Source organism: Mesitornis unicolor, unplaced genomic scaffold (genome assembly GCF_000695765.1).
Source record: "Mesitornis unicolor isolate BGI_N332 unplaced genomic scaffold, ASM69576v1 scaffold6684, whole genome shotgun sequence".
NCBI classification, from domain to species: Eukaryota; Metazoa; Chordata; class Aves; order Mesitornithiformes; family Mesitornithidae; genus Mesitornis; species Mesitornis unicolor.
In genome coordinates, this window is record NW_010181961.1 from 4,216 (window position 1) to 30,730 (window position 26,515).

General features: G+C 38.7%; 1 protein-coding gene across 1 annotated transcript in view; it reads right to left on the minus strand.

Moving 5' to 3' along the window:
* Positions 1 to 15,934: 15,934 nt before the first annotated feature.
* The window catches only part of LOC104539917 (potassium voltage-gated channel subfamily KQT member 1-like), a gene marked incomplete at both ends in the record, with an annotated part of 19,083 nt that continues 8,502 nt past the window's right edge, over positions 15,935 to 26,515 (minus strand). Inside the window, 4 exons of the mRNA XM_010183592.1 lie at positions 15,935 to 16,097; positions 17,595 to 17,723; positions 18,557 to 18,652; positions 19,617 to 19,727. Of these exons, the coding sequence (XP_010181894.1) occupies positions 15,935 to 16,097; positions 17,595 to 17,723; positions 18,557 to 18,652; positions 19,617 to 19,727 (499 nt within the window). The remainder of the gene's footprint in view (positions 16,098 to 17,594; positions 17,724 to 18,556; positions 18,653 to 19,616; positions 19,728 to 26,515) is intronic.

Sequence of the window (26,515 nt, forward strand, 5' to 3'; positions counted from 1 at the left end):
GCTAGTTACTTGGGAGAATGGACTGACACCCACCGTGCTACAGCCTCCTTTCAGATAGTTGGAGAGGGCAGCAAGGTCTCCCCTCAGCCTCATTCTCCAGACTAAACAGTCAGAGTTTCTTCATCCAGTCCTCATAAGACTTGTTCTCCAGACCTTTTGCCAGCTTTGTTGTTCTTTGGACATGCTCCAGTGCCTCACTGCTCTTCCTGTAGTAAGGGGCCCAAAACTGAACACATTATTCAAGGTGCGGCCTCACCAGTACCAAGTACAGAGGAAGGATTACTTCCCTCATCCAGCTGGCCACACTTTTTCTGATACAAGCAAGAATGCCATTGGCCTTCTTGGCCACCTGAGCACACTGCTGGCTCAAGTTCAGTTGGCTGTCAACAAGTACACCCAGATCCCTCTCTACTGGTCAGCTTTCTAGCCACTCTTCCTCAAGCCTGTAGCGTTGTGTGGGGTTGCTGTGACTCAAGTGCAGGACCTGGCACTTGGCTTTGTTGAGTCTCATACAATTGGCCACAGCCCATTAATCCAGCCTGTCCTAGGCTCTGTAGAGTCCTTCTATCCTCAGGCAGATCAACACTTTCACCCAGCTTCGAGTCATCTGCAAACTTACTGAGGGAGCACTCAATCCCCTCATCCAGATCACTGATAAAGATGTTAAACAGAAATTGCCCTAAAACTGAGCCCTGGAGAACACCACTTATGACTGGCCTCCAGCTGGGTTTAACTTCATTCACCACCGCTCTTTGTGTCTGAACATCCAGCTAGTTTTTTACCCAGCAAAATGTATGCCTGTCCAGGCCATAGGCAACCAGTTTCTCCAGCAGAATGCTGTGGGATACGATGCCAAAGGCTTTAGTAAAGTCCAGGTGCACTACATCCACAGCCTTTCCCTCATCCACTAAGCAGGTAACCTTGGGATAGAAGGAGGTCAAACTAGTCAAGCAGGACCTGCCTTTCATACACCCACATTGACTGGGCCTGATCTTCTGGTTGCCCTCGACATGCCATATGATGGCACCCAAGATTATCTGCTCCATGACCTGTCCTAGCACCAAGGTCAGACTGACAGTCTACCTTATACAGAGAAGAATTGCATGACCCAGTTGCAGGAGCATCTACATCAAGAGAGGGAGATAGAAGACTGTCAATGTGATTCATCCTATGAAGTAGGAACACACTAAGGTTCATTCAGTGCTTGGAGGGAGATACAGACATGGAGGTAGAAGAAAAGAGCATCAGAGGTCTCTTTAATAAACCTTATTTTGAATTGAATGCCTTAAAATAGCATTTCAAATTAACCTGGTTATAGAAATTGCTACTGATGTAGAATTTATGGACCCCAACCTAAACTGCCTTGTTCTCCATTTGTAAGACAGGTTTAAGAAGTATTTTCCCCTCAGACTGTTTCCATTCCAGCCACTCCATGTCTGAGTTTGACATACACTAATGCATTTATTTATCCAGAAAAGAACATCTTTACCCTTTTAAGACTTAAGCAGTCTGTAAATGTGAATTGAGAATCTTCACCAGGCAAAGAAATTCACTGTAAAACCCATCATTATCTTACCCAGGTAAATCTCCATCAGCTAAAATTGATGTCATTCATATGACATAAATAGGCCTACTGTTTTATGAATGTGATTTTAGCTTATTAGAAACAGTGCAACCACAGAACTTCAAGGTACCATTTCTCCAGCAAGGAAAAAATCCTATTTAACAGTAATATTTTATGATGTTAAGACAAGTTTATGTGTATTTTTGCATACACTTTCTGCTCATGAGGCCGTCTAAATTAATCCCTGTAAACCTAAAGCTGCTGTGCCCCCATGTACACCAAAATCTAGTGCATGCTTTCTCTCTTTTACAAGGTTACAGAAACAGCAGCCAATCCAAGCCCTTCAAATAAACAGCAAGAGAAACTTGCAGAGTTCTATGTAGCGCTGCCAGTGCACACTTGCTTCATGCTGGCTCACTCAGCACAAACTAATCTAGCATAGATTCAGGTCAACCTGACCTGAAATGGATCTTAATTGAGTTAGTACAACCAGGTCTAGAGTATCCCATTGCCATGGTCTGATTCACCCCATTAAAACCAGAACGAAAAAGCCACTAGCAACAAATACTGGCATTATGTTGCTTAAGATTTTTTTTGAAAACTGGAATCAAGTTCTGATAACTCAGCATAATATAATACTTAAAGGAACACAAATGGATCCAAAGGGTCAGAACATGGTCGCAGTTTACGTACCCATGAGGCAGATTCAGGACCAGGTTGTGTGCAAGCCAGAATTCCTGGAATTAGTTATAAGAACTGAATTACACTCTCCCAATAATTCACCTTAATCAAAGATGAAAAAACTTTTGTCTCCTTTTACATAGGAATTTCTAAGTCCATGTCAACTACACACAATTCTCTTGTTGTTGAGAACACATAGAATGGTTTAGGTTGGAAGGGATCCAGTCCAACACCCCTGCCATGGCCAGGGACACCTCCCACTAGACCAGGTTGCTCAAAGCCCTGTCCAATCTGGCCTTGAACACCTCCAGGGAGGGGGCATTCACAACTTCTCTGGGCAATCTGTTCCAGTGTCTCACAAACCCACACAGTGAAGAATTTCCTCCTAGTATCTAGTCAAAATCTACGCTCTGCCAGTCTAAAACCATTCCCTCTTGTTCTACCAGTACCTGCCCTTGTAAAAAGTCCTTCCCCAGCTTTCTTGTAGGACCCCTTCAGGAACTGGAAGGCCGCAATAAGGTCCCCCTGGAGCCTTCTCTTCTCCAGGCTGAACAGCCCCAGCTCTCTCAGTTTGTCCTCATAGGGGAGGTGCTCCAGCCCTCTGATCATCTTCATGGCCCTCCTCTGGATCTGCTCCAGACCATAGCAAGAATGAAAAAGACGAAACACAAAAGGCTTTTTTCTTTTCCTTGATGGTGGACTACCACTGCTAGAAAATGCTTAATACAAAAATAATACATTCTTAAAATACATAATATAAAGCTACACTTATGGTTTTTTAAAATTTTCCAAGCTGGGAACTTTTCTGCTGTGGCGGGTAGCACTAATCACATCTGTTGGGTTTTTTTTAATAATACAAGACAGGAGGGTGGCATATAGGAGTCCTACCCACATTATCATGCAAGGAAAAGCAAGAGAATTCACTAATAGAGGGAGCAAAGCAGAAAAGAAGGAATGCCCAAGGTAATTCATCACCCTCCTGCCACATCTCTGTGGGCCTTACCCCAGAGGAATACCCATAGAAGTTATCATCAAGTCAGCTGGGATACTGACTGCAAGTTTTCTGCAGGAGAATACTGATGAGGAAGAGCTTCTCCCAGAGATACATTTACTCACTTATGGTTTCCAAAGAGGTTCATTTAAATATAAATGTACCCCCGTAAGTGAGCAGAATTAATATTTTTAAAAAAGAGTATATATACCAGTTTTGCCAACTTCCCTTGCAGAACAGGAACTTAGGGTCTACGCAAAACACTGTTTAAATGCATTGGTTCTTTTTTCATGTATCTCTCACTGAGTGGCTTTTTAGCAATTATTAACACCGTATCCAATACTGGTTAAATATCCAGTACTAGATAAATCTCCAAAAATATAATAGTATACAAGTCTGTATAAGTATACAAGTCTGTATAAAGTATACATAGTATGGATATACAGATCCATACTATCCAATTCACTGATTCAGTAATGTGTCCTTGTGGCCAAGAAGGCCAACAGTATCCTGGGGTGCATTAAGAAATGTGTGGTCAGCAGGTCAAGAGAGGCTATCTTCCCCCTCTACTCTGCACTTATGAGGCCTCATTTGGAGTACTGCATCCAGTTCTGGGCTCCTCAGTTCAAGAAAGACAAGGAACTACTGGAGAGAGTCCAGCAGAGGGCTACAAAGATGATTGGGGCACTGGAATGTCTCTCTTATGAGGACTGGAAGACTAGCAGACCTGGATCTGCTTAGCCTGGACAAGGGAAGACTGAGAGGGAATCTTATCAATGCTTATAAATATCTAAAGGGCAGGTGTCAAGAGAATGGGACCAGATTCTTTTCAGTGGTGCCCAGTGAAAGGACAACAGGCAATGGGCACAAAACAGAACACAGGAAGTTCTGTCTGAACACGAGGAAAAACTTATTTACTGTGAGGGAAACAGAGCATTGGATCAGGCTGCCCAGAGAGGTTGTAGAGTTGTCTTCTCTAGAGATATTCAAAACTTGCCTGGACATGATCCTGTGCAACCTGTTGTAGGTGAATCTGCTTCAGCAGGGAAGTTGGACTAGGTGATCTCCAGGGGTTCCTTCCAACCCCTATCAGCTGTGCTGATCAGTTTGCTAGTAATTCAGTGCTGCACTATCAAAAACTGTAACAAGGTCAAATTGTTTCCACAGTTGTAATCAAGCAATGCTAAAGAGTTCAGAATTTGGCCCAATTTTAATCAATACAAATAAGCACTCTTACTCATTTAGAAATATTAACTCTGATCAATAGATTTCATGCAACAGCTGTACAAAATCAATGAACAATGCAACCTATACAGGACATTTCAAATGTTTGCTCATTAGGAAATTACTGTTGCTTCCTTTTTTTGCTTCCAAAAGATAAAAGTATTGCAAAAGACTGTTTAGCTAAGTATTCTAATGCTAAAGGTGCACAAGTTGTATGCACACAGCAGATTACTGACTCTCCAAATTGAAGAGGAATTGGCTCCAGATGTTTTCCACTGATTAAATTTAGCCCAAGCAAGGTTAAGTAAATGACAAGCAGCTGCTTTTCTTTTTTGCAATAGTCATGAAAAATACTCTTAGAGTTCTGACTACCTCTAACTGGCAGACACATGGTGCAGTACCTATTTTCCTAGGTTTTCATGATTAACAGAGACTGTGGGCAGTCTTCAAAGCAACTAATTCTTTTCACCTCCAGTCTGTCAGATCTTATGCAGATCAGAATTAACAGGAAAAAGCTCCACAATAAAAAAAAAATCATATCTCTTTAGAATGACTCAATTATACACATTCCCAAGACACAGCGACTCTCATTGCATATACTACTTTCAACTGGATTAAGTAGAAGTAAAATAGGAAAATGAAGTGTCACTAGATCAGATTGTAGCTCAGTGCAATAATGAACACTGCATCTGAAACAGAACAAAGTGCATTGATTTCAGGTTCTCACACATAACAGGAGAATAGCAGAAGTAAAGTAACAGCCAGCAACAGATACAGCAGGTATCATTTCAAAATTATTCAAGTGTGTAATTCACAGTGAAATAGCAAACAAGACCACTTTAAAAGTGGGGATTGCCTAGCTATCTCTACCTAAAGAGCTCTTGAACCTTTTGTTGCACAAAAAGCAAAGACCATGGACTGGAATGTGTTTGTTTTCACCATGTGCAGAAGTTGAAACAAAGCTTTATTTCTTAGATTTCTCTCTTTCTATTTGGATGTACAGTGGTATTTTTTTACACCTGCTAGGATTAAACTGACAGAAAGGTGTAAAAAGTCCCTTGTGCATATATCTTTAGGCAAGTTGACAAGCCAGATTTTCTGTCACAGCACTCATTCCTGGTGGTACATGGAAGCATTTTCAAGGCACAGAAGTAAAAGCAAAGATTCTCATGGATTTGTGGTTGGGAGAATCTGGAAAGAATGCCACACATCCCTATATGTGAAAATTATTTTCCAAGCATCTTTTAAGACTGCAAACAGCATGCTGTGTAAAAAGACACATCAAGCAAACTAAAATTGTTTAGAATGTGGCTAGCATCTGGGTGTCTACACAGGGAGGAAAACCAAAAGAAAGAATACTTAATTTTTTCTTCTCTATTTTTAAAGTAATGATCAGTGTTACATACAGACACATACCCCCAAAGAACCAGAGTTTATTTTACTTCTAATTGTGGAATCTTTTTGGCTTTCCCAGCTGACATACAATAAAAAATACGTAAAATACATGCTTTTCAAGCCATATTAAGTCACATATTCAAGATGAAAAGCATATTTACTGGCACCTATCCCTCCATTTAAGTAGAGCTAGTCTACTACTAGTCTACTGTTGTTTTGTTGGGGTTTTTTGTGGCTTTGGGGTTTTTGTTTTTTTTTTTTGTTTGTTTTTAACATGGTGCCCTGATCTCCCACAGTAATTTTTTTTTATTCCCATCAGAAAGAACAAATTTTTGTGGCTAAAAAGTAGCTTTACATTCTGGATTAAACCACATCTTATTTTCCTCACAGAGCATTCACTACTTTTTCTGCAAAAACTAGCTTCTCTTCTTGCAAAAGCTGACATGTCCAATTACCACTCCTCCTTGTTTATGCTAACAAAAAATAAATGAGAAGGCCTATGTTTAATTCTGCATTGACTAATAGCATTCTTCACTTCTGTAATGCTGTGTCAGCCTAGAAACACTCCATAAACAATTAAGACTCGCAGTATCTCTGTGACAGAGACAAGACATATTCATTTAACAGATGACGCAACTGAAGCACAGTGAGTTAATTGTCTGCCCAAGGTCACATAGCAAATCAGTAACAGAGCTAGGAACAGAATCCAGGAACACTGACTCATGCAGCACTCCCTCCTCAACAGGAGACAAGCCTTTTGCATACAGCCTCAACACCAAAACAGGGTTTCCACTGCAGTTTAACAGCCCACTACTACATGCTGGAATTCTGTCATTGTCTTCCATCCTCATTTTAACAGTTTCTAGCTGCCTCTGATTCTTTTGTGGAAAAGAGTTTGAGGCAAAAGCTGATGATTCTTGGCTTTTTATGAAACCAGAAAGAAGAAGAAGAAAAAAAAGATGAAACATGAAAAGTTGCTCTTATTCCCATTTATAAGATGAAGTACTTTCTTATCATCTTCAGTGAGAAGGCTCTGAAGCAGCTCATAAAGGCCTTCACTTCCATACAGTCACTAGCAAACTACAATAGCTCTGTATGTCACCACTGGCTTAAATGCTTGTTGGGAGATTTTTTTCCTCCTTACCCTTTTTTTGTTTGGTCTTTGGCATGTTAGACTAAATATTCTGTATTCTGGGCTGCACTGTAGTGAGACTGCTGCTACTGCACTGAAACATTTAACAAAAGGATGAGATTCCAAAGTAGTAGTGATTAAAAAAAAAAAAAAAAATCAAAGTTGTGTAGCACATACTTATTTGTGTTTTAAGGTAAATTTCATAGACCATTTTCCCAGGCAACCTCAATTTACATATTAGTTTCCCATTCCTTGATGCACAAACTACATTATATTTTTTAATATAGTACTTCCTTGACTAATTACAATAGAATTAGAAAAATAATGGTCTTAACCAGAGTTTAAGCCCTCCATAAAAAGCAATTTGGAATTTAGGGTTTCCCTTTTTTTTTTTTTTTAATGCCCCTCCTCCTCTCCCAAAGGTTGCCCTCACTTCCCCAGAGTGATTTGGAGCCTAAGACCTCAAGAAGGGCAGGTGCTGCAGTGCTATGCTGTACTGGAAAAGGCTCTGCCTACAGGGGCTCATTTGAGTGAAATGCATCCCTCAGTGCTATGCAGCAAGAAGTTTATCTACTCCACACTGTGGCACTGTGTACCCTAAACAGCTGGTTAATAGACAGAGATCAGGACAAGCAGCTGCCTTTGTACTTTATATCAAAAGTGTGGAGACAGATCACTGCAGTGAATTAGTGAGATACAGGATTAGTGGAGGAACATGAGACAAAAGGCAATTGCACAAGCACTGCACTCTGTGTGAGGCTCACAGGTCCACAGGCTGTCTTCCAAAGTGCTCTCAGCCACTTCCGAGTTGATATCAACTGCATATTGCACAAAAATTCCACTTTAGTCCATGATCTGACCTACTGATGGGCTTATTTGATAGCACCAGGCTCAGAAACCTCTCTAAAAGCATTCTCAGTTAAACAGTGAGCCCCTAGTAACTATTTTGAGTATAAAATTCCACTAAACTTTCATCTCTCTTACAGTAGCCTAAGCTAATTTTCTAGGCCATAATCCAGACCCTGTGTTTATGCACATATATGGATAAGACAGGAAAGAGTGACTAACATCAGTATGTAAACTGGCCTCTGCCTTTCTATCCTATCTCAAACACACAGGAAAAATGCCGTACATGATCTATGTGATTGCTCTTGATCAATTCACATCAACTGTTAGTTATTGCCTTCCTATTGTCTGGTTTTTACAAATATTTTGACCACTCCAGCATTTTTCTATGAAATAGACTTTCCTAGAAATTCATCTTTACCTCCTTTTCAAAGCATGCATTGTGTGCCCTTTTATAGACCCATGCATCTCACCAAGCTCTCTCCATCAGTCCTATAGTAGCTCTCAGGTTGCTTCTGATCACTCCCTTACTCCTCAGCTATTTACTTTGCAAGCCGAAATAACTAAAATCAGCCTGACTTCAGTGTTTCTTCCACAATGCTTGATCCTGTTCTGGCTTCTGCTGCTCACCGAAATATTAGCCAAATAATAGCAAATGACAATTTGTACTGTCAGCTTTAGCAAATTCAGTACTGATTATCAGTGTAAAGAAAAGAGCATCAATAATTTCCTGACATCATTACTTCTACACTTTACCTTTAATAACTGGGCCAAACTTCCATTCTGCCTAGAATTTAATCTCAAGTTCAGATCATTAAAAAAACTCACCATTTCCCAGATTGTTCTCATCCTTCCTATGTTTCGGAAAATTGACAGCTTGCAATATTCATGTGAATTCACTATTTGTATGAGCACTAAGGAGCTCCTATGTCTCTTGAATTCTGTGTTGTCCCATATTAACACTAATAGTAACTGGGTCTAAGCTTTGTACAGAGTTTGCAAGACCTAATGAATGAATCTTCTCAGGCCTACTCTTTCCAAACTTTTCTTGGTCTAAGTGATTTAGCTGTGACAGCAACTTCTCTAATTGACCAGGTGTCTATATATGACTTGTTCTACCTTTGTTTATCTCTGTTTTGTACCAGGATAGTTTCATATCTACAGCAGTAAGAGCTGTCATTCTAGTAGAATGAGACATTTACAACTAAATAATGACATAGTTTATAGGCATACACACTAGGTAGAATATCAGAGTCCCTGAGAACTGGAAACACAGGATGCAGTGGATATGAATACAGGCATGAGATAAGAGACTGTGCACAGGCTTGGCACTAGAGACCTCAAAGCTATAAACAATTCACTAATGGTCAGTTAAAGAAAAATGCAGTCCTAGAGCAGGACAAAACTGGTTTTAAGGGTAACAAAGAAATACTATCTCTCATACATAAAAGGGAACATATACACTAAATTCAGATGAAACTTGGAGCTGCACACCAATAAAGAAATACAAGTGTGTTGGGAAACATTTGTAAGTGACCCCAAGTGGATCCTGGGAGAGGAAGGAGAACTATCACCACAAACATCATATTCCCCCCTGTGAAGGACACCAGATTTCAACAACTCATTGTAACGTTACCCCTTCTCCCCTTGCAACAAATGAAACCTTAGGACCCAGAGGAGCAGTGAAAGGATAAGCATAAGTGTCAGGAAAATGGACAGAAATTAAGAAGAATGTGTTGGAGTTTTAATTGTAATTTTGCTAGAATTGCAGCTTTTTAAATGTACAATTAAAATTGTATTTTATTTTTTGTAACAATTGGATCTAGACTAATTAGATCTCAGGATTTCAGTTATACTAACAAAAATTGAGTTTTATTTTTGTAATGTCTGCTTCCTCTTATAAACAGGACTTTAACACTTTCTAGCCTTGCTTCTTACCATACGTTATCTATTAACTCTGAGTTTCCATTTATGAAGTCAGATAACTAGTTCACTTCTCTCTTCTTCCCAAGGCTGGCTAAGTCTATCGTTTTATGGTTATTCTCCAACACACTTCTCATTTTTATTCAAATATCTAGCAGTACATCTCAAAGGTAAAAAAGTCTTTCCTCTAATTCCACTCTCTATCTTTGGTACCAAGGCTACTTAAGAGCTAGATGGATAATAGTTTTTTTCAATGCATTCCTTCAGACACAGATGTCAGGAAAAGCCCACAAGATCCTGTATTGAGAAGATTCTGCTGGTTGCTCAAACATAACAAAAGAAAAACTGATTTCCTGTCTTTATGGTCAACAGTGGAATTCTTCATTGACATCCTTATGGCAGGGTCTTGGATTTTCTTCCGTCTCTTACCCAGAGACTTACACCGCAAGACTATCACAATGTATATATTCTGGATCCAACAGTAAAGATTATCAGTATCGTGAAATAGCTTACCAAAAACTATAACTAAGTTTAAACTAAATTTATTAGGTCAATTTAATCTCACTTTTAAAAGCCGTCTTTGTTTTATTATTAAACATGTTGACTCTAAATTTAATTTTTTTGCTTTTCTAATTTTTTACATTTTTAAGATTTAACAGTAATCTGAAATACGAAATTTTGGCAACAAAAGATCCTATTCTGGCATATGCCCTCCTTTGCATCTCTATTTTTTCCTCCCACTGCTGTGCTGATAGTGTCTTTTTTCCAGTTCTAATAATCAACTTTACTGGAAACACCACTGCCACTAGTCCATGGTGGACAGAACTCGTCTTGTTAATTTGTTGGTTTTTTTTAACTCTGTAGCACAAACTCATCATTCATCATGTGCTTCTCCTAAGCTGACTTCATCATAAAGTCTCCTTATCGTACAGAGAAATTTTCTTTTCTACTGAACAACTAAAAAAAAATATCAGTATTACATCACAACTGAAATTAGCTGGAGCATTTTCAACTAGAGAAAGTTTCACCTAAATGTACTGTCTTTGATGAAGCAAAAATGTTTTCTGGATAAAAAAAAGTCTAATATAATATCAGTAAAACTGAGTTTAATCAGAAGAAGTTTGAGGGAGCTGCAAATACCTTCTCTCACTATGTACTCCCGTGGTCTCTGGGACCATCTGGTACAAAGTGCCTGCCCAAGTCTCTGTGTGACTGGTGATCTAAACCCTGGTCCTAAACCTGGCAGAACAGGGAATTGAATAAATGCAGAACAAAAATAAAAGTGTTTGAACCTCAAAAGCTGCCAGATTTAATCAGAAGTAAGAGTGAGTTTGGCAGAGGCAGCTGTTCTCTTCCTCTCAGCCTCCATCTCCCCTTACACCACCTCCCACCCCCAGTTCTACCATCCACTTTGGTCATGCAAGATAAACCACAAAATTCACTGAAAGTTCTCACTCAGGACACCCAGGGCTGAAACAGCAAAGACTGAAAACTTTCTGGAGGAGGCATACAAATACATTTCCACAATTTTTACTCACAGGCAGGTACCAGTCCTGAACTGACAAATTCAGAAGTCAAACAGCCCTATGCTGAGTAGAGATTCTCACTGCAAAACCACCAGCATCTGCAAAACTCATCCTCTTAAGGGCATGATGTTTTTCAGAAGCATGGTATCTGGATACTTTCTCTTACAAATTTGGAGCATATCTTTATATTTATGCTTTTTTGACTTACCGACAGTTATGCAGACCCTCAAAAGCTTCGGTGTTTCTTTTATTCTGTTAATTTTAGCCACATGTTTTTTCTCACCTTTCACTCAGCTTGTCAGCACTGGAATCTATGAATCCACTTCATTTAAAATGTTTGCTTCTTTATATGCACTACAGATTATAATCCATCTACACCACTGAGGGAAAACAGCCCTTTCTCCCAGTGGAAATGCAACTGGTTTCCAGGAACAACCAACCTATTATTATGTAAGTGAACTCTGGAATGTCAGCATCTAAACTAGCATTACAGACAGAATAAATCAACATTAACACTATTACACACTTTTATGTAAGTGTGTTTACAAAGTTATTCTGGGGGTCATTGAAAATTACAGTTCACTCTCTGCTCCTGGTGAAAAGTTACACTTGTGCAGTTTTGCTTTATATATATGGGAGGGGGGGAGAAGTGGAGTGGAATATGTCAGCATGCAAGAAACTCCAATAAGCAAACAAAAAAGTATAGTGATAAATAGGGAATTTTGGTTTTTACCCCAGCAGAGATTTATCACCGAGAGTCTTGTGACTTTGACAAATTCTACAATAATGAGTTGTGTATACAACCTACAATAACTGACAGAGAATAATATATTCCATCTGCTAGAGATGTCCCAGGAGGCTGACCCTCAAGGTCCAAAAACTTTCACATTTTTCTAATTTTTTCCTCCCTAATAAAAAACGTTATGAAACAGCTATTCAGTTCATTTTGAGAAGCATACATTGCAGTGAGTAGCTGTTATTTGAAGATGAAACTTGAGTGCATGTAAAAGATTTCAGTGACTCTCAAGTGGTATTTGTTTTTCTTCTGTTTGGATCACTCTTTATGATGTGCTTCACTCTTACTACCATAAGTAACTACCATCTTGATACTTAAGTGCCTTCTTTAAATCTTACAGGAACTTTGAAGATGCCAGAGAGTTCACACATGTCTTGTCATCCTGATAACAGACCCTGCTGCGAAGGAGTGTGCACACAATGGTTGACAGAAGTACAGGTAAAGATCAATTTCAAGACTCTAGAGAACAATTATAGCTATAATCTCAGGTGAGGATAAAATCACTACGAGAAAAAAACTAAACCATACACCCTGATAGGAAAGAGTGCCTCGGTAGAAGCAACAGATATCCACGAAAAGAGTATGGTGCACTAGAGTATCTTCATTACACTTATTTTCCAGGATTGTTTTTCTTAAATCCATGTTTACTTCAGCTGTTCCTTTTAAATTTATTTCTAAATAGCTTCCTCATTTTGAGAGGTTCGACTTCAAACAAAGAAATTATTACTGTGGAAGACTTTGGCCTTTCCATTCCTGCAAGGATGGTGAAGTTGTTCAGGTTACAGAGCACTCCAAATTAGTCACACTCTAAACTCCATGAATGGTACAGACCTAAGCCAGGAACTGTTTTCCTTTTAGATTATGAAGTGTTTGTTTCAAGATTCCATCATTTATGATACAAGAAGATTTAGTTTCTACATTATGCACTATCAATACGTGTTTATTACACATATACAAGTATCTCAGGAACCTTAATCTTGATCGTATCTATAGGCTTTGTAAAGCTTCTCTTTTCACAAACCACCTTCTTGTATAAAAGGAAAGCATTTCTGCTCAGCTTTGAAAGATATGCCTCCTAAGCAAATTTCAAGCAACCCAAGAAGGTAATGGATGGACATGGGTAAAGAAGAGGATATCCTAAGAAAAACCCTATTTTCATAAAAAAAAGTGTGCTCACACAATGCACTTTCTGAATTAAGCTAAATCTCTCCTTTATCAAGAAAATTTAAACTTAAATTCCTTGTTCTGGGGAGAAAGGGACTGAAATTATTTAGAGGAACTGTTATTCTGTTGCCAGAACTTGCCAGTCATTTGTTTCAGGTCTCCCTACAGTCTCTCTCACACCTGACCAGAGCAGCAGACTGGAAGAGCTGCTTTAGAGCAACAGCTCTGCTCCTCCTAGGTCAGGCCTATAAAAGTGATCTAACTCAACCTTGAAGTTTGCCATCATCTGTAAAATATCCAGGCTCAAAACCAATTAATAAAATATTCCACTACAGTAACACTGAAATAGAAACTGGCATGGCCCTTTTCCATTGCCTTTTTTATTATTATTTTCTCTGCCTTTTCTACTTTCAGCTTTTTAAAACATGAAAAATATACCACCATTTACAAGCCTGAAGCCTAGTACTTTCACTTCCCAAGAACATAAGTGTATTAATTCTGGCAAGGAGAACTTTAGTGAGAGAAATCAGGTTTAAACTTGAGAGGTGTCAAGAATGTTCAGTCAATTGAGCAATCAAGTTAGCCAACTACATTCCTGGAAGCTTTGCAACAGAAGGAATAAATCAGAAAAATCAAATGAAGTGTTACTTACCCCTGACACTGGCTAAGGCAAAATGTGAAAGAAAATGAAAAATAGATAAAACTTAATTGGTAAGGGAATAATATGCATGGCTCTCAAAACAAGAATAAATTAGACCAGCTATAATAAAAGTAAAATAAGAAAACATTTTCAGAAAAAGTGGAAAAGAATTCTTTCATTTTCTTTTGTTCCCAAGCTTTCAGACAGAAAAAGATACAGGCTTGTATTTTCAATTTTTTTCCTCTGATGCTCAGACTAACTATGAACATTTAAGGAATATAGCTTAAATGAATAAATGTATGCCAGCAGAGTCTTGAATACAGACAACATAGCCCTCAACATCTTAACTGTCTTTATTACTTTTAGAAGTTGCACAATACTTTGCTACTTCTGTCCATCACCAACTGATACCACAGCATCATATTGTACTCCAGAAAATCTGCTATTACATGGTCAGCAAGGGAAGTTGCACAGCTCCAATAAACATGCTGAGAATGGACAAAGTATTCTGTTAAGAAATACATAGTTAAAGCAGCAACTTTATTTATAAGTCACACCTTTTGTCCCCTTTCCCAGAAGGCTATAAAAATCACTGGAAATGCCAAATAACAATTGAAAAAACACCACTGCAGAAAAGCATTTTGACCTCAAAGTGACAGATATAAGATTACAAAACATAAGGAAAAACATAAGGTGTGATGAAAACCTCCATCAGTGGAATCTAGAAACTCTTCCTCCCACAATGGTACTACGCGGCCATCACCTGCAGGCGGCTGAGGATTGAAGGTCTTTCTAAATTCTTGTGGGACCCAGATGCTCCTACTCCTTACAAATGTATCTCAGTATGCCACAGCTCTCAGGTCCCTGCTATGCCACATCTGACTGACTGTTCTAGCATAGATGACATGGGTTGCAGTGACAATATAATCTAGCAACTCAGTGAAACTCCTATCTTTGATTGCATTCACTACAGAAGACACTACATATTCTCTCTAGGGAGAGAGAATATTCTCTAGTCTCTCTCCAAAAAAAATTTAAAGTACTTTTTAATAAAGAAAACAACATGTCAAGACTACAGCCATACTCTCTCCAGTCTGAAATTGTGTCAACTTCAATGTCACATAAGAGTAGGAATTTTACACAGAGTTAATGTTCAGGTTCATCAAAGACAGATGAAAACCAAAGTCAAACCACTAGATGATAATACACTATACTTTGGCTACCTGAGTTAACTTGGCAAGGATTTGCATGCCTCTAGGTATGGAATATAACTCCTCAAACTACGAGGAAACTACCTCCTCTCAAGTTAGAGGTGTAGCAGACCCACAACTATCATGAGTTTCCCCAACTCCATCAACAAAGGAAATCAACACAAAGGTGGAAAAACTAGCTTTTCAAAAAATCCCTCACTTTCTAGTAAGCAATACGCTCTCATACCCACAATTCCAATACAAACTTAAAGGAAAAAAAATTACAAACAAAAGCAGTATCTTAGCTCTATAGTGAAATTCAGCCAGTTTCCAGGTTGAAATACAACAGCCGCTTATAGCAACACACAATATTTAAAATGAATCAAGAAAAGAAAGATCCACTTTTCAAAACCTCTTGGTTGGTATAGGCATAAAAATATTTAGTTGTTTCTATAAATTTATTTGCACAATGTTTAAGAGGGTGCTGTAAAAAAGTAAAGATTTTTCTTGTTCTATTTTCCTTCCTTCAAGTTCTATGTGAGGTAGTAGGGTAGATCCAAGGTAGCTTTCCATCCAGCTCTGACATAATTAAAAAAGTAGAATTAACATTATATCCAAAATCTTAACTGAATTAACTTTGCTAAACAAAGCAATTTTTTTTGATGTTCACACCATATTAATGTAAATAATTCCTTTAATTTGTGTCTCCATTTCTGTTATGTATTGTCCTTGGACTGAAGCATCTTGCTTTACTAATTGATTTTAAATTATTTTTTCACAGATTTTTTCCTTAATCAGTCCAATTCACTTTAACTTTGTCTCTTAAAAAATGCCAACCTGAACATAAATGAAAGTAAATTACCTCCTGGTTCACCAATGTAGAAAGACACATCTTTTTTGTCTTCTTGTTCACAAATGTGATCATAAGTTATCTGTGGAATAGACAAGGCATTCTCTCCAGGGTTTATTACAGGTGCAGAACCATTACCACAGCCTAGTTTCCCCTTTCTTTTGTATCTTCTACCCTGTGATAGTAGAAATGAGATGGTATCAGAAGATGTCTCTGTTGAGTATTCTCAACAAACAGCTGCAGGCTTAATATATTCAGAAATGGAACAATCTGCATTCAGTCTTTTGGAATTCATTCTTCTCTTCACCTCTGCAGCAATTAAACAAAAGCATGTTCAAAACTAATCAAACAGGGCATGAGAAATGGTAGAAGTGGGTATTTACTGTACACAGTGGATGCACTACCATGCATCAAAGTGTTTTAAATGAAAGATTGAGCTCTCATAGCAGGAAAACTAACTAGGAATTCTCTGGAGAACAAAATGCTAAAACATGCACAAGATAATCAATATACAGTTGAAGCCTTTAAAATAATAGGCTGGGTAGAGAAAGAACTAGTTGTCTTTAATAAGAGAAGATTATGCATTGGCAAGAGATGAAAGAACCATTTCTATGTTCTTGAATTAGAGTTAACAGTTCACAGGGAAGTTCAGGTTTCATAATATATTAGGGAAATCCCTCTCACTACAGAAAATAGAGGGGAAAATATTAAGGGCACTAAAAAATGTATTTTTTCCAGCTCTCCCACAATGAATTGCTTGCTTTTCAGCACACATACTACCCAGCCTTAGTTCAGTTTTAGCCCTTTCCTCACAGTTTTTCTGTCTCTAGTTGTGAAGAAGCAAGTCTCACAGCAAAGTTACACTCTGCTCAGCACCATGTAGATCACACTGCTGTAACACAAAAACATATCCATGCACACAGATGACACCAATACAGCTTTCTACATGTGTTTCTACCCGCGGGGAAATTGTACTGCAATTCTGTGCTGGGCGAGAGGCATCAGTGGGACTCCACTGCCTAAAAACCAAGCCTCTAACAGCACTTTAAATCCCAAGGTATCTGAGCTAGACCTACTGCAAACTTGAGCACCTTTCCAGAAGGGGTGCTGAAAGATAAGCAAGCTTGCCAATAGAACTACACAATTATATTTGGGCAATCCCATCTGTATTGGCAAATGCTATTCCACTTTATGGCAGTCACAGCTCAGGAATTTGGCCAAATTTCTACACACAGCCCCAAACAAAATTACAAAGAAGAGAAGTACTTGAGCAAGACAAACATAGATACTGTCAGCCACATGTTGAATGTGAACATAACTTTTTAAACTAGCTTTCTCCTTTCTTCCTGTATGAACTACTATACAAAATAAATGCACAATTAGAAAGTGTCATCCTTGACTTACACTACCCTTTGAGAAGGCAGAGGAGACTTCAAAGGTGATAGACCAATGGAGAATCAGCATCTGTCACAATGCCAGGGCAAATCTAAGTTTTTCTGTCCCTCAGGAATATTTTAAGGAAAATTAAAACTAATCATGCAGTGGCATGAGGAAAAAAATCAAATGCCCCATTAAAAATGGCTTTCAGCTCTCTGAATCATATGGACATTTCACAAGGACTTCGGCAAGTTATCCTAAAAGAAAGAACAGAGCTCTGTCAACTCTACGTTACCTGTTTTCTCAGACTAGGGCTAGATGGCGCTGGTGGTTTTTTGGGATTTTGCACCGGTGATGTAACATAGATCTTCCACGTTGCTGTAGAAGTGCAGGATTTCTCTGCTGCGTAACACCGCCACAGAGTCTATAATAAAACCCAAACCCAATAACTTCAGTGAATAAGCAGTCACTGTTGTCCTGCAGGACAGGCAAGTCAGATCTTGCTGCAAACTAAACTGACAACAAGCTGCAGAGGGTTTTGACTGCAATCACTGTGCTATACCACACAACAACATGCCTAGCAAAATACATTCTTCCCTATACATAAAACTGTTAAGTGTAATTTGCACAAGGAAACATGCACTCAGCACACAGCGATCCAAGTACATTCTTCGTACCGGTCTCCCTAGGAGCTGGGGTCTAACCGTGCCTACAGTAAAAAGAAACCTAACCTCTATAAAAGTGAATCCCCATAAATGTCATGTAATACTGCTGCTGCTTCCCTTTTTCTGCAGTGTGTCACACTTCAGTATTTGTGCATCATGACATTACCTTATTTATATTATATAGAATGTTATGCTGGGATATTTTTCTAAACTGAGGTGTGTACATACAGTTACATGTACACACATTTATCACCTCAGGATTTAGCAGATGCACAGGACCTAAGGGGATATAAAAAGTAATTTAGGAATTAAAGAATTATTTTTTTTTACTATTTCACCAAATAGACTTATTACATACAGTTAGTACCCCTATGCCTGTGAATATTAGGCTAGTAAAGCCTCCAATGCTCACTCATAAGAGGGGACAGGCAATTATCTAATTCCCTCTAGTGAAGTGGATCAAAAAGACAAAGTGGTTAAACACAGGCTATAGATTTATAATAAAGCCTAGCAACAGTGATTCTCAGTACTTTAACTGCTAGGCCACACTACCTCTCCAACACTTTAACCATTTTACTGTTAGGAGCCTTACCTGAATTAGAGATGCTGCAGCTGGAATTTGTCTGTTGAAATGCTTCTGACGTTGCTTCTGCTGTACTTTCAGGGCAAAACCAGATCCCAGAATGCCCTAAATATAAGCAAAATTACTAGTTAGACTCCAACATGACTTCACGTATCTAAACCAAACTTAAGATATGAAATAAACAGACATTTCCTGGAAAAAGTTCTGAATTTTCAAGTGTCCACAGTGGCAGAAACCTATTCCAACAAATAAATCTGAAATTAAGTATGTTGAAATTGGCATCATGTAACTTAAATAAACAGCATGTGTTTATTGCTGTGATCTATAGGTAACATTAAGTCACAGGCATTCACAAAGGCAGTCGCATTCCAAAGGCAACGCTGCACAATAGTGGAAGAAGCAAATGCCAATGTCACATGGCTGATCTACAGCTGTTCTTTACACTTCTTTTTAATCCCCTGCCACAAGTCAGAACTGAGTTTGATTTTCCAGGCAAATCGAGCAAAAACCACTAAAGATATGCTTTATAATGTCAGCATTTCTGTAAAACTAATAGTTACTGAAGAAATACTTTGTCTTTTCTCATCATTTTGATAATGCTGACTTTATTTTCCCCCCCATTCAGTAATTTCCAGATCCAAAAAGCCCAAAGAAGCTTTATAGTACCATGTAGGAGAGCAGATGCAGTTCCCTAGACCTCTGCTTTGTGGCAGTGTTCCTCTCCTTGCACGACCCCAAATTATTCTCATGTATAATCACAAAATAGCAGAAATTAAGGAAGTTTCACCTCTGGCACCAATATGCTAATACAAAACCTCTCACCCTCTCTTTACCTCACAAAATAGCTTCAGTTCTTTGAGCAATGAAAATTATTCTTACCTCCTTCCTAGGACCACAGTAAGGATACAGGGGTTTCATTCATTTGCACATGTATGCACAGACACACAAACACACACTTGAGTACATCCCAATCCCACTATTTCCTATCAAAGTCTCCAATTTAAAACTACTTAATTGTAAGCCCTAAGTCAAACAAACACTTTAAAAAGGTGAACCAAATTCTACTTACCGCTGGCAGAGCAAAGAAAGATATAGCAAATACTGAAAAACAGGAAGCTACTGTCTTTCCAATCCATGTCTGGGGAACTTTGTCTCCATAACCAATTGTTGTGACCGTTACCTAGGCCAGAAACAAACATCTGATTCACTGCAATGCTGTAGCTTTTTTCTCCCCAAAAGCAAGAAAAAAATAATTGAGAAGTATTAGGACATACATAGAGATCAACAGTGTCTGGACTTGTGCATAAGGAAGTCACAGGGGTACACTAAACATCACTGTAGATTTATTCTGTTTTTACCTTCTTCAGCAGGCAAACACAAGTGGTCACTGTTTTGGATGCAACAGTAGGCTGGACCCAGGATGACTGTTCTCACAGTTTGTAGCTGGCTGCTTCCACCTTCCCAAAACTGTAAGGATTGTCCTTGTGGGCTTAAAACCATAGGCTTGCAGTTTTTCTACTTTTGCTTTTAAAATGTATTACCACAGATTGAGAAGAAAGCCTTAAAAGCACTGACTTGCACATAACCAATGCAGAGACATCTTCCAAACTCTGCAGTCAGGCAGAGACAGTAGATGTGGCAGGGTAAGTTACACACCATACTAACAGAAAGGGAAAGGGACAGAACCAACACCCTCCCAGCTGAATCTTCATAGCAGGAGGAACACACAACCATTCCAGGACAGTTCATCCCCTAAAGTAAACATGCCAGTAGACCAAGAGCTAAATACAGCTGAGACCCATGCTCAGCTTCAACCCCCTCTTCCCCCCACCCAAATATAGTTCTTTGCCCCTCAAAAGTGTGTTTAAGCCACAGGATCCATCATATTACTGTACCTAGATCTGCTGATTGTTTATCAGGTTGTTGCAAGGGCTAAGTACTCCCTAAGGGAAAAGGGACCCCAGAGTAAAGTGAGATAACACAGCCAGCAGCACAGCACCTCTCTAGTCAGGACATAGATCCATACAAATAAGACAGGTGCAGAAAGAGTTGCCAGGTCTAACCAAGAATCCAGATCATAAGGCAATTTCACAGCAATGAGTTAGGTCTGACATAGGAAAATCAGGAAAATCCATCCACAGGTCAGAATTAAGATCAAGTCCAGTGAGTCAGCAAGCAGGTCCACAGTAATAATCAAAGCCAAGATTAAAATAGTAAGACACTGGCTGAAGTCAAGAACAAAGAGCTCCATTAGACCAGGTCCTCTTCAGCAGAGCACAGAGCTTAAATAGAGCCCCTGGGTATAAGTGGATGATACAGGTGATGCTGGGGAGGGTCATTAGGCCCTCAGAGCCGTAATGACAGCCTCTCCTCTTAGCAAGGGGTGTCCTCACACAGGTCTGGGATTAGTATCACTGCAGGGGTGTCAGTAGCCTTACCAGAGCACAGAGACACAATAGGGACAGCAAACTAGAAAGGGACATTGCATCAGCAACTTGGGGCTTGGTGGGGGAAAGGCTACCCTTGAAAAGCCACAGAGGTAAGGAGGGCCTGAATGGGACAGAGGATTTGGATTGTTACTAATGTGCTCCAGAAGACTGCAAGAGAATTCATTAGGAGCCCAGTGATCAGTAAAGAGTTGGTGCTGGGGGCAGGGATCAGAATGCAGGTGAAGGCCGGTTCATCAGAAGGGTTTGTAATGTTACAAGGGCCAGCTGCTCCGCAACAAAAGCTAATCCCAAAAAGGGTTCCCAAGGCAAGCTCACGTAATCCCACAGCTGGCCAGACAGGTGTCTTACCACCCTGGGCCTAGCCCTACAGCAGGATAGACTCATAGACAGGGGCTGTGTCTAACAAAGAGACTAAATCTTAAGGCAATATCAAGGTGATGAGGTGAGTACGTGGTCAAGTATGGAAGTCAGCCCACAAGTCAAGCTCCAGATGACCAGACAATGGCTGAGCTGGAGACAAGCTTGCCTCGAGCACAGCTCAGGCAGGGACTAAGTACCCAGGGCCAAGTCTAAATAAGAGTCTCTGGGTCATGGGCATTGGGGTGGCCTCAGGTGTGCCTGGTCAGGGTCACTAACATCTTTTTAGCATACTCAGAGCCCTGACAATGCCATAAAATAGTATGATAAAGATGACTTGCACTCCTGTGAAGTGGAAAGCTTCTGATGAGGAAATTAAGAAATCTGTCACCAGTACCAACCACTGGGGAGAGCTTTAAATAGAAAAAATGTACTTCTATGTGAGAGTGCCAGCCCTACACTCAGTCCCATTTCTTTCACTTTCCCTTGAATGGTAGCAGAAATACAGCCAAAACAGATTTAAAAGAATATGTAAATTTACACTGAGTACAAAAGTGGATGTGGAAATACTGCCTTTTATGGGAAAAATTGCTGGCAAATACTTAGATATTATGAAAAAATAGGCTTCTCGGAAGAACCTATCAGCAATAAAGGCATGGGAAGAATACTCCGAGAACAGTTCTAGAAAGTGCTGGAAGGAGGATTTGAAGGGAAAAAATCATCAACTACTATCAAACTGAGTTTTTCCAAGTTCAAAAACACTAGGCTTGTATTTATTCACCATGAATTTCTCCCTTGATGAAGTCAGCTCTGTAGTATCTATATCCTCTAATGAATATTGTTATTTTGAACTGCAAACTGCTCTCAGCAGGAGCTCTGTCTTACCAGATGTCTGACTGGATTTAGTGTGACTTGCTCATGAAGTGACTCAGGTGCTGTGTTCAACCAGCAGTACAAACGGATAAGTTTTCCAGCCCTCAAAGTTAAACTAGACCCCCCAAAATTCAACTTTGAAATGCAGTATGTGTTAGAGGGGAGTGGAGTAAGTTAAAGCACTGTTTCTTTAATGGCACTTCAGCTGCTCAGTGTACCCAGATGACCCCTTAAAGTCTAGAATTTTTCTTTCCTTTTCCTCTCTTTTTTCTTATGAAAGGCTTCTTGGTTTGTTTGTTGGGTATTTTTGTGGGGTGGTGGGTTTTTTTGGGGTTTTTTGTTTTTTTAGCTCTCCATCACTCAGGACTTAAAAACAAACTGCAGTAATGTTGAGCTGCCTTAGCATTACTATGGAAGGCAGCATGAAAGCTGTAACCGCAGAAAAGATGATTTTCCATCTCTACAGCAGACATTTGGCTGGCAGATTCCTGCAGGTGCCTGAACATGTCTCAGAAAGTTTCTCCCTGGTGACCTTAAGAGGGTTCCTTCTTGGTAATCTAATTAGGGCATTCAAGTATGTGGAAAGGATTATAAATAATGTAATTCTCTGACTTTCTTAATCACATCCAGAATCTTTTTCTACTTGTATATCCAGAAGTTATTAGTTATCTTCTCAAAGAATGTTTAATAACTAGGCTTTGGAAAATGACACTGCCTACTTAATATAGATTTACTATGGCACATTCCAGCCGGTATTCATATGCTCTAACACAGACTCTGAAAACATGTAAGTACATTTCAAAAAAGAAAAAACTCTAATTTAGTAGAAGTAAACAGAGTTTCTCACATGCTTTAAGATAGGCAGGTGTCCTGAAGTTCGAAGATTTCAGAGAACTGGACACCTCAGAAAACATATTAAATATAAAGGGGTTCAAACTGCTACCTCTGGCATGAAAATTTACTGCTGAGAATACTGAGCAATTGATCCTAAGTACCTTTGTCAGTTAACACCAATTTACTGGAGAGACTATTTAACTTAAGTTCAATGGTACAGAATAGTCCAGTTTGCAGCAAAACCAATAAGCGCTACCAATTGCAAGAGATAAGCATGGAAGGGCCAACAGAAGAGAAGCCCTTCTTCCTTCCTCAAGAAAAAAGTACTCAGAAAGGACAGAAAAACTGATGCGACATGGGTTGCAATTCTGGCAGACTGACAGTGCTGTTGAAAAAGCTTCTGCATGTGTTCTAATATGCTATTAGTCATCAAAGTAGCTTCATATAAAATACCACAAGTCTTTGATATGTCTTTGCAGTTTAATCTGCATGCCTGCCAAATCTAGGTGAAACAACCTTGCATTTAACTGGAGCGGGTAAATGTAGTTAGCATTTAATTCCAACTCTCATTCATTCTTTATTTTCCCTTTTCTTCATATTTAAACCTTTCAGGTCATTTGTATCAAGTTCAGCAAGCTTGCACTTTCTACTCAAAGCAAAAAGTTACCCATAATACACTCTGTGGTTTTTGTCAGACACATAAGACTTTCAAATACTTGCTACCAAGATTTTTTTCCTACAGTTCAGTTTTGAAAGGCAAAAGTGAAATCAAATTTCACTCCCTCGTAACTCCACATCTGTGTTTCTATGTTACAGAAGATTTGAAAAGAAAAAGAAACTGATTCACTTTGTCCTTTGTCACTGTTCCCAGCTGTGAGCTGCACCTGCACCGTGACTCACTAATGCTGAGGAGGCCTAGACGTCTGGAAAGCTTAAACAACAATTTAAACAGTGTTCTTCATGTGCCTCACACAGCTAGAGAAAGACAAGGCTGATTTTATCCTGCCATTACACAAAACAAGTCAAGTTTTGGAAAACAACAACAAAAGTCACTGAATACTTTGGAAGGCATATACGTATACTTTGAAATACAGATTCCAAGTCATCTATCTCAACAAGGTAAAGTAACTCACATTTTAAACTTAATTGCTGATCTTGACAACTGAACTTTTAAATTCCTTAAGTCCAAAATATGCCTACATAAACACATCATGACTTTTTTTGTCATTAATTTTTTACTCTTTACTCAAATCAAGGCTGTAGTTTCTTACATTTAAAAATATTTTATCTAAACATTCAATACAACTCATAAAGCAAGCTTTGGATAACTAGAGCTAAAAAAATAAAAAAGAAGGAAAGGTAGAAAAAGTACACTGGCTTCACATGGAAGTTTAATTACATGCAGGAATAACCCATGCATGAATATACATGGACAGAACTGGATGCTAAAAACCATAGCTAGTTCTCAAACTGATTGCTGAAAATCCTTTTTTGTTTTCCGCTGTACCTTGCTCCTCTCAGTTTGATAAGGGGTTCTTTTTCCCTCCTATTCAGATCTGAATGTGGGCATTTCTGGCCTTCTGTAGTTACAGGCCTAGGAATCACTTTGTGAAATGGCACAGCTAATGTGCAGAGCAAACATGAATCACCATCTTTTATTGGTTACAAAATAAATTAAGACATCCTTATTAATTTATATGCTTTCCATTTCTTTCACTGGTGTCAATCTAATTCACATGGTGCTACAGACCTCTTTGGAACTTCCCTATGCTAGAAAAATTTATGAGATTAGTAAAAACAGAAACAGTAGCTGTGTTCCACTGCGTTCAGTCATTTGAACACTGGTATTTGACCTGCTTAAATAATAGCAGAATAAGTGAGCTTGTGTACTGGTTTGTTTTCTTAAAACAGAGATGGGTTGCATTTCATAATGTCAATCACACCCTAATCGTTTTATTTTTGCTTTTAAAATACAGCACAATCAGTGCTTCTGGGATATTTATTCCTTTCCTCCACTAGCCAGAGGTTCTCTCATGTCTTTAACCATGAGCTTTTCTGTTCTGAAAATTTTATAATATGTCTATTGAGGACTTTAACAAGTGATTGTTGTATGGGCTAGTTCATGGTTTTGTTTCTTCACAGCGCATTAGATAATCAGGTCCATCTGGCATTTAATGTTTTTTCTTTCTTTTTTTTTTCTAGATTCTTCTTGGTTTGTACTGTTTTGCACAGCCAGAGGTTACATTCTGCAAATGAAATGAAAACCTGACAACCTACAAGAAGATTTTTATGCTGAACCACTTAAAAAGTGGTAACTCAGGGTACATGTAATATAATCTGTATTTCTCTATATTTCATTGAAGTAGTAGTACTTCATCCAAGTAAAGTATTAGAAATACGTATCTCTTAGGAGATTTTTGTCTGTCTTCCCAGACTTACCAGTTTATTTGGATGCAGACAAATAACTGGTTTATGACCCAATAAATATTGGCATTTTTCAAGTCTATCATCTAAGAAAAAATCCAGTTTATTTTGATTCAAATAACTCTTGAAATATATCATTCTCTCCCTGGAAGCTGGTGGCTCTGCATCTGTTCTAGTCCTCTCATTTGTATCTGTCACTAACATTAATATGATGAATCTTCCTGGGTTTGTTATAATGAGACAGCCAGCTCACGAAATATATGAGGTTCTCTAGTGGAGAAGAGGGACCACAAGAAAAGAGATGGTTTGTGCAACAGCTATTAAGGAAGGAAAGCATGAGTCACAGTGAGAAACATGATAAGAAGAACCATATGAAGGGAGTGTAGAAACAATCTGGTCTCTTATTCTGTTCATAGCTAGCTCATAGCTAGCTATTTCACTTTCAGCTGATTCTGGGCATGCTCACAATATTTACAACAATGCTTTCACAATCCCAGTTCTCTCTTAATTACATTTTTTCTTCATTTCACCAAAGATTTGCACTGACCCTGACTGATGATTTATATCGAAAGTAGCTGATGAATAAGTGAAGCTTTGCCAGCTGCTCTTGATGGAGCTATTTACCTTGGAATAATGGAATTATTGCAAAAAAAAAACCCAAACAACTAACTAGGAACCTGTAACTTGCATCAAGGTCTGCATTACTACTGAGAGAGCATGTTTTACACAGAAAGAAAAAAAAATAAATAGAGTCATTAGCCCAACTTCCACAAATGGAATATAGTTTTAAAGTTATGCAGTTTTTGCAGAAAATGAAGTAGCTTAAAAGAAGTGCTATAGGCTTTGGAGGGTATTTATACTCTGTTTGAAATGTGGATTTCAATGTGGACTTTTTGTATCTGTAAACATTCAATGTCCTTTGCTAAGGACTTGCTATTGTACTTTCACAATAAAGTTTAATACCAAAATGATTTAATTGTATTTATTATATTTTTTCTTGTATCCTTTTTAAAAGGGTGTCAACTTTCCC